Source organism: Palaemon carinicauda, chromosome 30 (assembly GCF_036898095.1).
Source record: "Palaemon carinicauda isolate YSFRI2023 chromosome 30, ASM3689809v2, whole genome shotgun sequence".
Classification (NCBI taxonomy): Eukaryota; Metazoa; Arthropoda; class Malacostraca; order Decapoda; family Palaemonidae; genus Palaemon; species Palaemon carinicauda.
Window position 1 is genome coordinate 37,257,625 of NC_090754.1, and position 15,000 is coordinate 37,272,624.

The 15,000-nt window shown below is 38.6% G+C and overlaps 2 protein-coding genes across 3 annotated transcripts in view; both read left to right on the forward strand.

Annotated features, from left to right (window-relative positions):
* LOC137622987 (pro-resilin-like) overlaps positions 1 to 15,000 on the forward strand; it is a 100,973-nt gene that overhangs the window by 357 nt on the left and 85,616 nt on the right. Inside the window, exon 3 of one of the 2 annotated variants that reach the window (XM_068353603.1) lies at positions 41 to 433. The exons of the other annotated variant lie outside the window; for it this stretch is intronic. Within the exon in view, the coding sequence (XP_068209704.1) occupies positions 41 to 361 (321 nt within the window). The 3' untranslated portion in view covers positions 362 to 433. Of the gene's footprint in view, positions 1 to 40; positions 434 to 15,000 lie in introns of those variants that run through there. 2 annotated transcript variants of the gene reach the window in all.
* Positions 10,914 to 11,729, forward strand: LOC137622988 (pro-resilin-like). The gene is made up of 3 exons (XM_068353604.1): positions 10,914 to 10,953; positions 11,078 to 11,152; positions 11,303 to 11,729. The coding sequence occupies exons 1-3, from the start codon at positions 10,942 to 10,944 to the stop codon at positions 11,621 to 11,623; spliced, it is 408 nt and encodes a 135-aa protein (XP_068209705.1). The 5' UTR covers positions 10,914 to 10,941; the 3' UTR covers positions 11,624 to 11,729.

Here is a 15,000-nt window from a genome sequence, read left to right on the forward strand (position 1 = left end):
CAAATTGGTATTAACCTATAAATAATTTGGTTGGTTACAGTACTCCTCTGGTTCCTCCGAATCCTTCGAGTCTAGTGAGGCTCAATATAACTTCAACTGGGCTGTCAACCACGCCCCCTCCCGCAATGACTTCGGACACCAGGAAGCCCGTGATGGAGACAACACTCAGGGATCCTACTACGTCCAGCTCCCTGACGGTCGCCTGCAGAAGGTAGCCTTCCACGTCGATGGTGACGATGGATACATCGCTGACGTCACCTACTCCGGTGAGGCTCAGTTCCCCGACTCCAACTCCGCCTCTTTCGAGTCTCGTGAAGCTCCCAGATACTTCTACGGTTCTGGTTCCAATGAATCCAAGTAAATCACACGACCAAATATTTACCAAAGAAATATTTGTTTCTAATTCTCACCGAACTCCTGATTATTCTTCAAAATTATCAGCCGCTATTTATGATTATTTATTCAATAAACGCTGAAGTATATTATACGTTGTTTTCTTAAGATCTTTCAAAATATTCTATAAAATACATACTGTGACCTGTTTAGTACTTAGGTATGTATATGCGTGAATCCTGAGAGGAAAATAAAAGAAGATACTTGAAACCATATAAAAGAAATTATTTCATATGTTGAAGTAAATGTGATATTTCAGCAAATTATTATACTTTATGATTAATTTGGATTAAATACATGAACTAACTAACGTTGGGCCGTTAAACTAGAATCACATTTATCACATTCAAGAAACATGTGGGTCTTCATGAAAATTGTGGACATTTTGCCAATATCGTTAGTCAAGTGCGCTTATACTTACACTAGCCTAGGGTATGCTGAGTACCAACACAACTCTTTTCTGGAAAATGAGGGAAAGAAGACTTATAAAAACTTTCGTTTACTTAGATAGAGTAAAAATAGCAAACAACAGTTTCATCCAAACTCCAAATCTTTAGATATATTTCATGAAAAATATTGATAAAATTTATCAAAATTGTATGAAAACTACACCACAGATACATACACGCTCTTATATGAACATATATATATATATATATATATATATATATATATATATATATATATATATATATATATATATATATATATATGTATATATACAGTATATACATACATACATATATATATATATATATATATATATATATATATATATATATATATATATATATATATATATATGCTATTACCAGTCCTGTCCATGACAGGACAAGATTAGAAATGAAACTATAAGAGAGATTACTCAAGTGCCATATGTGGATGAGATCATGATAATGAGTAGATGGAGATGACTTGGGCATGCTCTTCGCACTCCACAAGCGAGATTAGTTCACCAAACGTTCAGCTGGGTTACAAAAGGCACTACAAGAGTTGGAAGACCCAGGCCTACATGACAGAGGACTATAAAGCGGGAAGTAGGAGATGATGAATGGAGAAGTATTGAATTAAAAGCTCAAGATAGAGACGACTGGCGAAATCTAACCGAGGTCCTTTGCATCAATAGGCGTAGGAGAATATATATATATATATATATATATATATATATATATATATATATATATATATATATATGCACACACACATACACACACACACACACACACACACACATATATATATATATATATATATATATATATATATATATATATATATATATATATATATATGTGTGTGTGTGTGTGTGTGTGTATGTGTGTGTGTGTGTGTGTGTGTGTGTGGATGCATAGTATCTCCAAGAGGTGCTCGTGCTTGACACTGTCGAACTCTTTAGTCAGGTCAATGAATCCCTTATAAAGTAGCTGTTGCTGTTTTCAACACTTCTTGCAGCTGCTTTCTGAAAAAAGAAAATCTTATTCGTTGTACCAAGTGCAGGTCTGCTGAAACCACATTGAGTTTCATGAAGTACCCTCTCAGCATATATATATATATATATATATATATATATATATATATATATATATATATATATATATATATATATATATATATATATATATATATATACATGGGTCACTGGCTTTAGTTAAATAGGCACTCTGCATCACAAGGAACGGGCTATCTTTTTATGTATCTTGCCAATGAATCCTCTACGGATTTAGTCCATCATGACTGCCGTGCTAGGCGGTATATCTTAGCAATCCGTGTTTGCCAACCATTATACTCATCTGAGTGGATGAGCAGCTTGGTGGAGTAATGAGAGCTTTATATGGAGAAAATTCCCCTCTAAATCTCGATGAAGTCACTGGCAGTAGGGTGACGGATTTGGTTTAAGGCAGTGGACCGGCAGGGGTCACTTGCCTCAGTTAGATAGGCACTGTGCATCACAAGGAACGGGCTATCCTTTCATGTGTCTAGCCAATGAAGCCTCTGTACCAACCGTATGTCACACAATTGTACATAATTATTTTGTATATATTATGCTTGTATCTGCGCTCTTCCCTCGCACTAAAAATAACCTGAATGATCATGTCTCCAGTTTTGCTCTGAACATTGTCTGTCTCTCAAACATATTATGTCCTGTTGCCTTGAGGTTTTGTATATAAAGAAGAGTGTTCCTTAATAAAACTCAGTTGATTGCATCCTGCCTTTGAGTTCACAACTCCTCTCTCGGCCCGTCACATTGGTGACCCCGGAAGTCGACTCGCTCCCACTGCCTTCCACCCCCACATCCCTCGCCCCTCCATCGTTGGTACTATGACGGAGACGGACTCTACTACAGCAGTTGGCGCTGCGGCCGCCCCATTGAAACTTTCACCGTTCGCCAGCGGAGAAGCGTTTGCTTGGTTTCAGCGCTCAGAAGTCCAGTTTCGTATCAGGGGCGTGACTCGCTCAACCACCAAAGCGGATTATGTTCTCGCGGCGATACACGAGGACACCTTCCCAGAAATATCCGACTGGCTTTGTGAACAAGGAGACACCCCAATAGCGTATGACGCCCTCAAAACATACCTTCTGCAGCAGTACTCGCCGTCGCCAGCCGCCCGTATAGCAAAGCTTTTTCAGCTCTCGCAACAACCGTTGGGGGACCAAAGGGCTTCGCTTGCCCTCAGGGAAATGACCAGTATCGCTCACCTTCAACCTGCCGCAGACGGCTCTCCTCGTGAGGTGAACCTACTTCGTGCCCTTTGGATACGCCGTTTACCCGAACCTGTACGCGCTGCCATACCCGATGTCGATAGTTTACCCATAAAGGACTTGATGACCAAAGCCGACGCCCTTATGGACAGCCACTTCAAGACCTCCATCAACGCCTCCACCCCTGACGACGAGGATGCCTATTCAACGTCAACTGAAGCTGACATGAATGCCGTAGGACATACACGCCTACCCCGTGACGTGCCGAAGCGGCGACAAAGCCGCCCACCACCCACCATTCGCTCGCGCCCCAACGAACGACTTCTACAGCCACTTACTACCTCCCATCCGCCGCAGTTTTGCTACTACCACTTCAGATTCGGGGCAACCGCGAAGAAATGTGCCAAGGATTGTCAGTGGCCAAAAAACGTGTAAGTAGGCCATCGCTTGTGGCGGTGGCCTCCCATGCTTCTAATCTTTTCTTTTTACAGGATGCAGGAACGGGCGTGCGATTTTTGGTAGACACGGGTGCTTGTCGTTCTCTTTTGCCAAGGAAACTCTTCAAGGCACGACGTAGTCTGTCTACATCTGCCGACGTCCGCTTGGTAGCTGCCAACGGATCTGCGATACCCACCTACGGTTACGAGAACCTCACATTATCGTTCGGAAACGGTAAATTCAATTGGAAGTTTCTCGTTGCTGACGTCACAATGCCAATCCTCGGTGCGGATTTCCTCTCTCATTTCCACCTTCTGGTCGATGTCGCCCACCGACGATTGGTCAACGCAGACTCGTACTTGTCGACACCTCTTCAACCCGCCCCCTCTAAACTCGCTCTCCACATCAGCGCACCCACGGATGCCTACGCCCACCTCCTCACGTCGTACCCGGAAGTTTTCCGTCCAGAACTTCGCCAAACGCCCACGGTTCCTGCCAAGCACGGTATTCATCACCATATCAAGACGACGGGACCCCCAGTCTTCGCAAAATTCAGACGTCTGGCACCGGAACGATTGGCAGCCGCCAAACAGACGTTCGCCGAAATGGAGGAAATGGGCCTTTGCCAAAAGGCCTCCAGCCCATGGTCGTCACCCTTACACATCGTTCTGAAGAAAGACGGCTCCCTCCGTCCGTGCGGGGATTACAGGCGCCTCAACATGCAAACAAAACCGGATCACTACCCCCTCCCAAACATTGCCGACGTGACCTCCTACCTGCACAAAGCGAAGGTTTTCTCTACGCTCGACCTCCTGAAGGGGTATTATCAGGTGCCTATGAACCCAGAAGACATCCCCAAGACCGCCATCACCACTCCGTTTGGTACATACACCTTCAATTACTCCTGTTTTGGCCTTCGTAATGCTGGGGCAACGTTTCAACGTCTCATGGATGGCATCTTAGGGGACCTCCCTTTCTGTGTATGTTATGTGGACGACATACTTGTGTTCTCCTCCTCAAAAGAGGAACACCTCCGTCACCTGCGCATCGTGCTCGACCGCCTGCAACAAAACGGCCTTGTAGTCCGGTACGACAAGTGTACCTTTGGCGCCAACGAAGTGTCGTTCTTAGGGCACCGTATCACTCCTGAAGGAGTCCATCCCCTCCCTGAGAAGGTAGCAGCCGTTCAGAACTTCCCCGCGCCCTCGACCGTCAAAGCTCTGCAGGAATTCTTGGGCATGATCAACTATTATCACCGTTTTCTGCCAGCCATTGCCGCCACTCTTGCCCCCCTCTACGCCTCCCTCAAGGGCAAGCCAAAGGACCTGAAGTGGGGTCCCCTTCAAGAAGCAGCCTTCTGCAATGCAAAGAAGGCCCTATCAACTGCTGCGGCTCTCACTTTTCCTATCCCACACGCCCCTCTCCTTCTCTCCACCGATGCCAGCGACGTCGCTATTGGTGCAGTACTCGAGCAGGTGGTCAAAGGCTTGCCCCGCCCATTGGCCTTCTTCAGCAGAAAACTGTCCAAGGCAGAATCGGGTTATTCTACCTTCGATCGAGAATTGCTGGCGGTGCACTTGGCTGTCCGTCACTTTCGCCATTTCTTAGAAGGTACGCCCTTCGTCATTCTCACAGACCACATGCCTCTGGTGCACGCCTTCACTCGACAGTCTGACGCCTGGTCCGCCCGTCAACGCCGACATCTCTCCGCCGTGGCTGAATACAATTGCACCCTCCAATACGTCCCTGGGAAAATTAATCCCGTTGCCGATGCCCTGTCAAGAAACACGTTGGCTGCCGTTCAACTGGGATTGGATTACAACGCCCTGGCTGAAGCCCAACGACAGGATCCAGAGTATCAAGCTTGTAGGACATCCTGCACGTCCCTCCGTTGGGAAGATTTTCCCCTGGAAGACTCCAACACCACCCTCCTCTGTGACGTCAGTACTGGTAGACCGCGACCTTGGATTCCTGCTCCCATGTGCCGACAGGTGTTTGATTTCATTCACGGCCTTTCACATCCCTCGTGCCGTTCTACTGTACAGCTGCTGAAGGCAAAGTTCATTTGGCACGGCATTTCTAAGGATGCTAAGGATTGGGTCCGCGCCTGTACTTCTTGCCAAACTTCCAAAGTACATCGACACACGGATTCAGGAGCGGGCACCTTTCCTCAACCTCAGCGTCGTTTCGCACACATTCACGTCGACGTTGTAGGCCCCCTACCCACATCACAAGGACATCGTTACCTGTCTACCGTCATCGACCGCTCCACTCGTTGGCCTGAAGCCATTCCCATGGAAACTGCAATCTCCGCTTCATGTACATCTGCCTTACTCTCTGGATGGATTTCAAGAATCGGTATCCCTGAGCATATTACTTCTGACAGGGGAACCACTTTCACCTCTCAATTGTGGACGTCATTAGCGAATCTCTTGGGCATCACCCTACATCAGACAACGGCCTACAACCCCGCTGCCAATGGAATGGTTGAACGTTTTCATCGCACCCTCAAAGCAGCTTTGATGTCCTGCTGCAAGGATTGCAACTAGTTTACTCAACTTCCCTGGGTCCTCCTTGGACTAAGGACCACTCCTAAAGACGCCCTCGACGTCTCGGCAGCTGAAATAGTGTATGGCGACCCGTTGGTCGTCTCTGCCGAATTTTTTCCTTCTACACCCTCCTCCGACGATCTCCAGCGCATACGTCACGTCGTGGAAAAATTTACTCCATGCCGCCAGACTTACAAGCCCCCAGCGAAGCATCACATACCAACGGACTTGCACTCTGTAACGCACGTCTTCCTGCGCAACGACACTAGTAAGCCACCACTAACGCCCCCTTACACGGGCCCTTTCCTTGTGATCCGACGCAGTCCGAAAGCATTCCTACTAAACATTCGGGGCAAAGAAGACTGGGCCTCCATTGATCGTTTAAAACCTGCTTATCTTCTGCCAGATGACCCGCCTACAGTTCGCCTCTCTAGATCAGGGCGCCCTATTTAACATGTACAGTAGGCCTATGTCATTTTTAGGGGGGGGAGCCATGTACCAACCGTGTGTCACACAATTGTACATAATTATTTTGTATATATTATGCTTGTATCTGCGCTCTTCCCTCGCACTAAAAATAACCTGAATGATCATGTCTCCGGTTTTGCTCTGAACATTGTCTGTCTCTCGAACATGTTATGTCCTGTTGCCTTGAGGTTTTGTATATAAAGAAGAGTGTTCCTTAATAAAACTCAGTTGATTGCATCCTGCCTTTGAGTTCACAACTCCTCTCTCGGCCCGTCACACCTCTATGGATTTGGTTAGTCATGGAAAGAGAAGAAGAAAGAATGGCCCCCATTCCCGGGCATGGCAGTGTGCTAAGAATCTCCCGGTTTATAAATACTAAAGAAAAATTGAACATAGGTAATTGGTATGTTAGCCCATGGATCAGAATAGGAAGTTACAGCAAGTGGAGAGTGAATTTATGAAATCTAGTTTGGATATCTTGGCACTGAGTGAAACATATTGTAAGGGGATTTATAAGGAAAATTTACACTAAGGTAATATATATATATATATATATATATATATATATATATATATATATATATATATATATATATATATATATATATATATATGTATATATACTGTACATATGCATGTATATATTTGTATACATCTATCTATCTATCTATCTATCTATATATATATATATATATATATATATATATATATATATATATATATATATATATATATATATATGATTATATAGATACATATTTATTTATATATATATAAATATATATGTATATATATACATACATATATATATCTATATATATATATAGATATATATTTATTCATATACATAAATATGTATGTATATATATATATACATATATATACATATATACTGTATATATATATATATATATATATATATATATATATATATATATATGTGTGTGTATATATATGTGTATATATATATATATATATATATATATATATATATATTCATATATATATATATATATATATATATATATATATATATATATATATATATATAGATAGATAGATAGATAGATAGATAGATACTTAGGAAGATCAGATGGAGTTGGAAGAGAAGGGTAGGAATGATGATACCAAGAGCAGAAAAGACATTAACCAAGTGGAGAGCTGTAAATAGTAGATTGTTACTAGGAAAGTTGAAATCGAAGCAGTGCAATATGAGTCTTATAGTTTGTTATGCCTCAACAAATGATTCCTCTGAAGAAAGGGAAGCTGAATACTATGAAGAACTGCAGACTGCAGTGATGAGATCTCAGAGAGAGATTTGAAAATTGTGGTTGATGACTTCAATACTAAAGTTGGAAGGAATAATCGAGGGGTAGAGAATGTGATGGGTGTCGAGGGTCTTGGTGAAGTTGCAAATGAAAATGGAGAACATTCCATAAGTTTCTGTTCAGCAAATGATCTTGTCATTGGTGGTCCTCTTTTTCAACACAAGAACATCCATAAGTATTCACGGACTTCACCATGAGGTAATTACAAATATCAAATAGATCTCATTACCCTTAATAAATAGAGAAGGAAGACTTGAGAAATGTAAGAAGCTACAGAATTGCAGATATTGGTTGTAATCACCATTTCCTCATTGCCACACTAAAATTAAAACCGAAAGCATCCAACAGAAAGGTAGATAGAATACCTAAGTTAGATACAACTAAACTTTGGGATGAAGAGCACAGAGAAACATTTTCAATTGGAATCGATTTGAAGTTTTAAAGATTCTAAGAGACGAACAGTATACAATTATTGAAGAATAGTGTGATATCAAGAACATATATCAGTCAGTTGGTAGTGAAGTTTTGAGACACACAATTACAAGGAGAAAGCCATGGATATTAAATGATACTTGGAATACTATAAGAGAGGAGAAAAAGACAGACATTGATTGTTGAAAGTTTTCGAGGAAGTAATGAAAATTATAAGGTAGAGCTTGCTAAGTATTTCAGTATTGTTAGTGAGGTCAAAAGAAAAGCCAGGAATGACTGGAGAGAATATTTTGTCAGTAAAGCAGATGAGGCTGACAAAGCTATGAATTCAGGAAGTGGCTATGGTGTAAGAATTGCTCATAGAATTATCAATGAAATCTTGACTTTGTCAAAGAAGAAAAATCATATACCTATCAAAAAGAGAGATTGATCTATTATAAAAACAGGAGATGAAGAAAGACAACATTGGAGATATGAAGGGAATAATTTGATAGATATACCTGAACCTGATGAAGACTTTGATGTGCCCATGAATGAATTCATTGTTTGAAGTCGAAGCTCTCCTGAAAACACTAAAGAGATGGAAAGCCCCTAGATACGATGGAATAACTGCCGAGATGATACTGGCCGAAAATGAAGTCACTCCCAGACTACTTACAAGATCATTTTGTATAAAGTGGCATGAAGAGGCAAAACCTGACGAATCGGAGTTAAGTTTGTTGGTGAAAATGGCAAAAAAAAAAGTAGATCTGACTGATTAAAATAATTACAGAGGCTTCACACTCACGTCAGTTGTTATGAAAATATATAGTATACTTATTCTAAAGAGACTGGAGAGAAAGATTCATGAAAAGCTGAGAGATGAACAAGCAGGATTTCGAAAAGGTAAAAGTTGCACTGATCAAATTTTCATATTGAGACATGTTGTACAGCAATGAGTAGAATATAGAAATCCACTTTTGATGGCCTTTGTGGGCTATGGAAAAGCCTTTGATAGCGTGCACCGACCAATTTTGTGGAGAGTTCTGCATTATTATGGAATTCCTTTTAAATATGAAAATTTGATTAAGTCTGTTCATGAGCATAGCAAGTGCAAAGTTAATGTTAATGGAGTCTTATCAAATGAATTTCCAGTAAACCGCAGAGTACTCCAAGGGAATGTGTTGTCACCTATGTTGTTTATCCCCCTCATGGATTTTGTAATGAGTAGAACAGTTGGAGATGGTGGGGTAGGATTGGACTGGATTGGTCATAGGAATTTAGCAGACCTAGAGTATGCTGATGATGCTGTTCTTGTTAGCAGAACACCACAGGATTTGCAATGCTTGCTTACCAGAATGCATGAAATATCACACGAGGTTAGGCTGAAGATAAATGGAAGAAAGACAGAGATGATGGGAACGGAGTATGCAATTGAAGTTGAATTATCATTAGAAGGAGAAAGGATTAATGAGGTCAAATCATTTAATTATTAAGGAACTATTATCTCCAATACAGGGTCTCTTGAATTAGAGTTTAGTGAAAAATTTAAAAAAAGCAAATCAGATACTGGCTAGGTTAAGTGAAATTTGGAAATCAAATCGCCTGAAATTACATATAAAAATCAAACTATATATCAGTTTAGTGAGATTGGTGTTACTCTATGGACATGAGTCCTGGTATGACAAAGAAACAACCTCCAATATATTTAGTAGATTTGAGAACAAAGGATATTGGGAGTTAAATGGCAGGACAGGATTAGAAATGAGACTATAAAAGAGATTACTCGAGTGCCATGTGAGGATGAGATCATAATGAGGGGTAGATGGACATGGTTTGGCCATGCTCTTCGCACTCCCCAAGAGAGATTAGTTCACCAAATGTTCAGCTGGGCTCCAAAAGGCAAGAGAAGATTCGGAAGACCCAGGTCTACATGGCTGAGGACTATGAAGCACGAAGTAGGAGATGATGAATGGAGTAGTATTGAATTAAAAACTCTAGATAGAGACGACTGGCGAAATCTAATCGAGGCCCTTTGCATCAATAGGCGTAGGAGGAGGTGATGATGATGATGGTGATGATATATATATGTATATATATATATATATATATATATATATATATATATATATATATATATATATATATATATATATATACATTTATATATTTATATATATGTATATATATACAATTGATTGAGTTTTCAATCACCATAATAATAATAATAATAATAATAATAATAATAATAATAATAATAATAATAATAATAATAATAATAATAGTAACGATGCCTATTGTTGAAATTATAATAATTGTATTCAAGGATAATAAGGATAACAGAATCAGGTATAATACTATTGATAATAATACTAATGATTAGCACCTCTAATCATATAGCTATAAGTAGGTTCAATTGGCAATACAGTCAAAGCTTGATACTAAGCTTATAGACAAGAATGAAAACGACTAAAAACCTTACACAAAATCGAAGATTGAAATTGACTAATCCTGATGAGTGAAATCATTTAGAAAAACTCGTCTAGTATAGGCAGAAGAGGACACGCCCATTATTCGTTGTACAGGTATATATAGAGAGCACCATTGTTTAGGTCATGAGAAGTGACTCGTCTCGAGACATCATCGAAACCATCATGATTTCCAAGGTAAGAATCTATCTGGTGTCAGGAGAGCTTTGGTTAATAAGAGAAATATATTCTGTTCTCTTCTCTCTTTAAAAATGCTTTATCTTTTGTGGAAATACTGACAGGAATTCCTCTGTTCTTTCAGGTAGCTCTGGTTGTTTTGGGTTTGGTTGCCCTTGTTGCAGCTGACAGCTTCGAAAGATATGCTCCTCCAAGAAGGGTAAGCTTTGATATATCCTTTTTTTATAAATTCTTCTAATTATTAGTTTATCTATCTCTTTTTCCTCAGCGATAATACTTAAAAAGAAATATATTCAAGAGAAAACTACCCAAATTGGTATTAAATTTTAAATAATTTGATTGATTACAGTATTCCTCTGGTTCCTCCGAGTCCTTCGAGTCCAGCGAGGCTCAATACAACTTCAACTGGGCTGTCAACCACGCCCCCTCCCGCAACGACTTCGGACACCAGGAAGCTCGTGATGGAGACAACACTCAGGGATCCTACTACGTCCAGCTCCCCGACGGTCGCCTGCAGAAGGTAGCCTTCCACGTCGATGGTGACGATGGATACATCGCTGACGTCACCTACTCCGGTGAGGCTCAGTTCCCCGACTCCAACTCCGCCTCTTTCGAGTCTCGTGAAGCTCCCAGATACTTCTACGGTTCTGGTTCCAACGAATCCAAGTAAATCACACGACCAAATATTTTCCAAAGAAATATTTGTTTCTAATTCTCACCGAACTCCTGCTTATTCTTCAAAATGATCAGCCGTTATTTATGATTATTTATTCAATAAACGCTGAATTATAACATACATTGTTTTATTGATATCTTTCAAAATATTCTATAAAATACATCAAGTAACTTGTTAATTACTTATACATATATATGCGTGAATCCTGGGAGCAAAATAAAAGAAAAATTCTTGAAACCATATAAAGGACATTATTTTATATGTTGAAGTAAATGTGATATCCCACCAAATTATTATGTTTCAAGAATAATTTGGATTAAATACATGAACTAACTCACTTTGGGCTGTTAGACCAGAATCGCATTGATCACATTCAAGGAACATGGGATTATGTATTAAAATTGGGGGTATTTTTCCAAGTGCTTATACTGACGCTATTTTATTCTGAGTACCAACACAACTCTTTTTCTGGAAAATAGGTGAATGTAGTGGATTCATCATCGAGAACTAAGTAACATACAGTATTTGATGTTGATAAGAATATATAGGTATATTTTGTATTATTAAGAATACACTATTTCCTTTGGATAAAGTATAGAATAGCAAACAATGGTTTTAACCAAACCTCATACTTTTCGATCTGGTTCATGAAAAGACGATAAAAACTATAAAAATGTTTAAAGACTATATACAATCATCATCATCATCGTCATCATCATCGTAAGCCGTTACTAGTCCACTGCAGAACAAAGGCCTCAGACATGTGGTTCAACTTGCGTCTGTTTATGGTCTTTCTATGCTAGTTCACACTCACAAACTTTCTTAGTTCGTCAATTCATCGTCTTCTTTTCCTTCCCTTGCTTCCTTTGCAATCTCTAGGAACCCATTATATTATTCTTAATGTTCACCTATCGTCTGTCATTCTCATTCTATTCCTGCTCATGTCTATTTTTTTCCTCACATATTTTAAAGGTTAAAGGTGTCCGGTTTTGGTTCCAGTTTCATCAGAAAAGATGCTCATCAGAACGCCAGCCGGGCAAGCCTAACACCCCAGTGTGATGCCCAACCACAGTAGTAGCCTCCTCAGTAAACAGCTTCAGCTCACGATCCCGGGCTGGGATCGATCAGCGGCCATGCGAATGCTAGACGAACATGTATCCATGTTGCTCTTTTTCTGTCTCTTAGAGTTATTTTCATCATTATTCTTTACATAGGTCTTTGAGTTCTAGCTACCTTATGTTTTAAGGCTTTAGTAAGGCTCCAATTTATGATGCACAAGTTTATACTGGTAGGACCATCTTATTAAGTACTTTTCATTTTAGAGAAAGTAGCATGCCACTTTTCATAATCTCATTTTGTTTGCTAAAAGCTCTCCATCTCATGCTTATCCTTCCTATATACGTACACACACACACACACACACACACACATATATATATATATATATAAATATATATATATATATATACTGTATATACATATATATATATATATATATATATATATATATATATATATATATATATACTGTATATATATATATATATATATATATATATATATATATATATATATATATATATATATATATATATGTGTGTGTGTGTGTGTGTGTCTGTATACTGTGTATGTATATATATATACATATATATATATATATATATATATATATATATATATATATATATATATATATATATATATGTATGTATGTATATATATGTATATATATGTGTGTGTATGTGTGCAAATGTGTATGTGTATATAAACAACCGCGATCCAAAGTTCCGCACCGCCCCTCCCAAGGTCTGGCCCCTCCCCCTCTTGGAGAGGCAGTGAGACGAAGGTAGGTTTAAAGACGGCCGGGCAATTGAAAAGACTGGTAGGTAAGATGAAGCCAGGCTCACAGTTCTCTAATCCATATTTAAGAAACAATGAATATGAATCCCCAGCACCATATATAAATCCGTATTTTGCATTCATCGTTGCTTGAAATAAATTGCTTAGATTACATCGTATGAAATTCGTCTGTCTGTTTCACATGAATGGTATTGCATAATATTATCTATTGTCTTTAGACAGTTTTAAAGGCCGTCATTGATTAGTTCACACATAACACAAACAAGCACACAATCAAACAGATAGAAGCACACAAACAGGGGTTAAAGCATAACTTCCTTCCAACTTGGTTGAAATATTAAGAAATATTTTGTTTAAAAATGTCTTCAATGTTTCATCCTCATCATCGTACTTCAAGTTTTTTTCTTAATTTTCTTTACCTCGGTAACTGTGAAATTGTTCAGTATAATGACATTATTATATAAAAAATTCAAGAGAGTCTGGGTCTTCTTTCTGTCAAATATTATATGCATTTTATGAAGAAAATCGTGAATGAAACAAATAAATCAGCGTAAAATAGATATGAGGTAGACAAAAACAATAATCTGTATCATGATGAAGTTTTTCTTTCCTTCAAATTTCATAAGAATCTTAAGGATAAACGTGATTAAGTAAAATAAAATAAAAAGTGTATAAAACGCATTTATGATGTGAATAAAACAATAAAAACGAGAAGAAAAGAAGGTGAAGATGAAGAATGAAACTAGGGGAAAAGAATCTGAAAATTAACAATAATATCCTTCAAGGGAATCAAGAGGCTGCATAAAAAAAAAAAAAAAAAAAAAAAAAAAAAAAAAAAAAAAAAAAAAAAAAAAAAAAAAAATTTCAATGTTATCATGAAAACTACTTAATAAACACTTTGCCATTTCAAAACCAATCCTAAATTATCAATCAGTTTCCTCATCCAATTGGAAAACTCCTATGATTTTAAAATGGATGAAATGCCACAGATAATTATTTCCAGTCAGTTCAAATTATATAGTGCACTTAAATCGAATGAAATTAATGTTCGAGTTAAAGACTAATGTTTGGCATCTCGCCACACGTGAGGGCAGCCGTTGCCTTGCCCATGTGTGATACAGAAAGCGTTTAGAAATCATGAAAAGAAAAAAAAAAAGAAGAAAAAAAAAAAAGGATCTCGCCATTGGGATGGAAGGTGTGACCTCGCCCGGCTTACCATATGGTGTACATACCGATTGCTTCCTTTCGCTTGATGTACTAGAAATTATTTCAGTAAATAAGTATAATTTTTTTTTAAAGCTATTTGGAAATATATTCACAACCATTTGTCGATTATATTTATCGCTAATTTTGCAATATTTCTACAGTTCCTACATCATTGTCTTTCATTAGAAGGCTTTATTCATAGCAGACATATTTTCAAATACAATGAATCTATTAATCTTGTAAGAAAATGTCAATGGGACGTAATAATAATTTGAGATATAACAACCACTTCATACTCGGTGTTT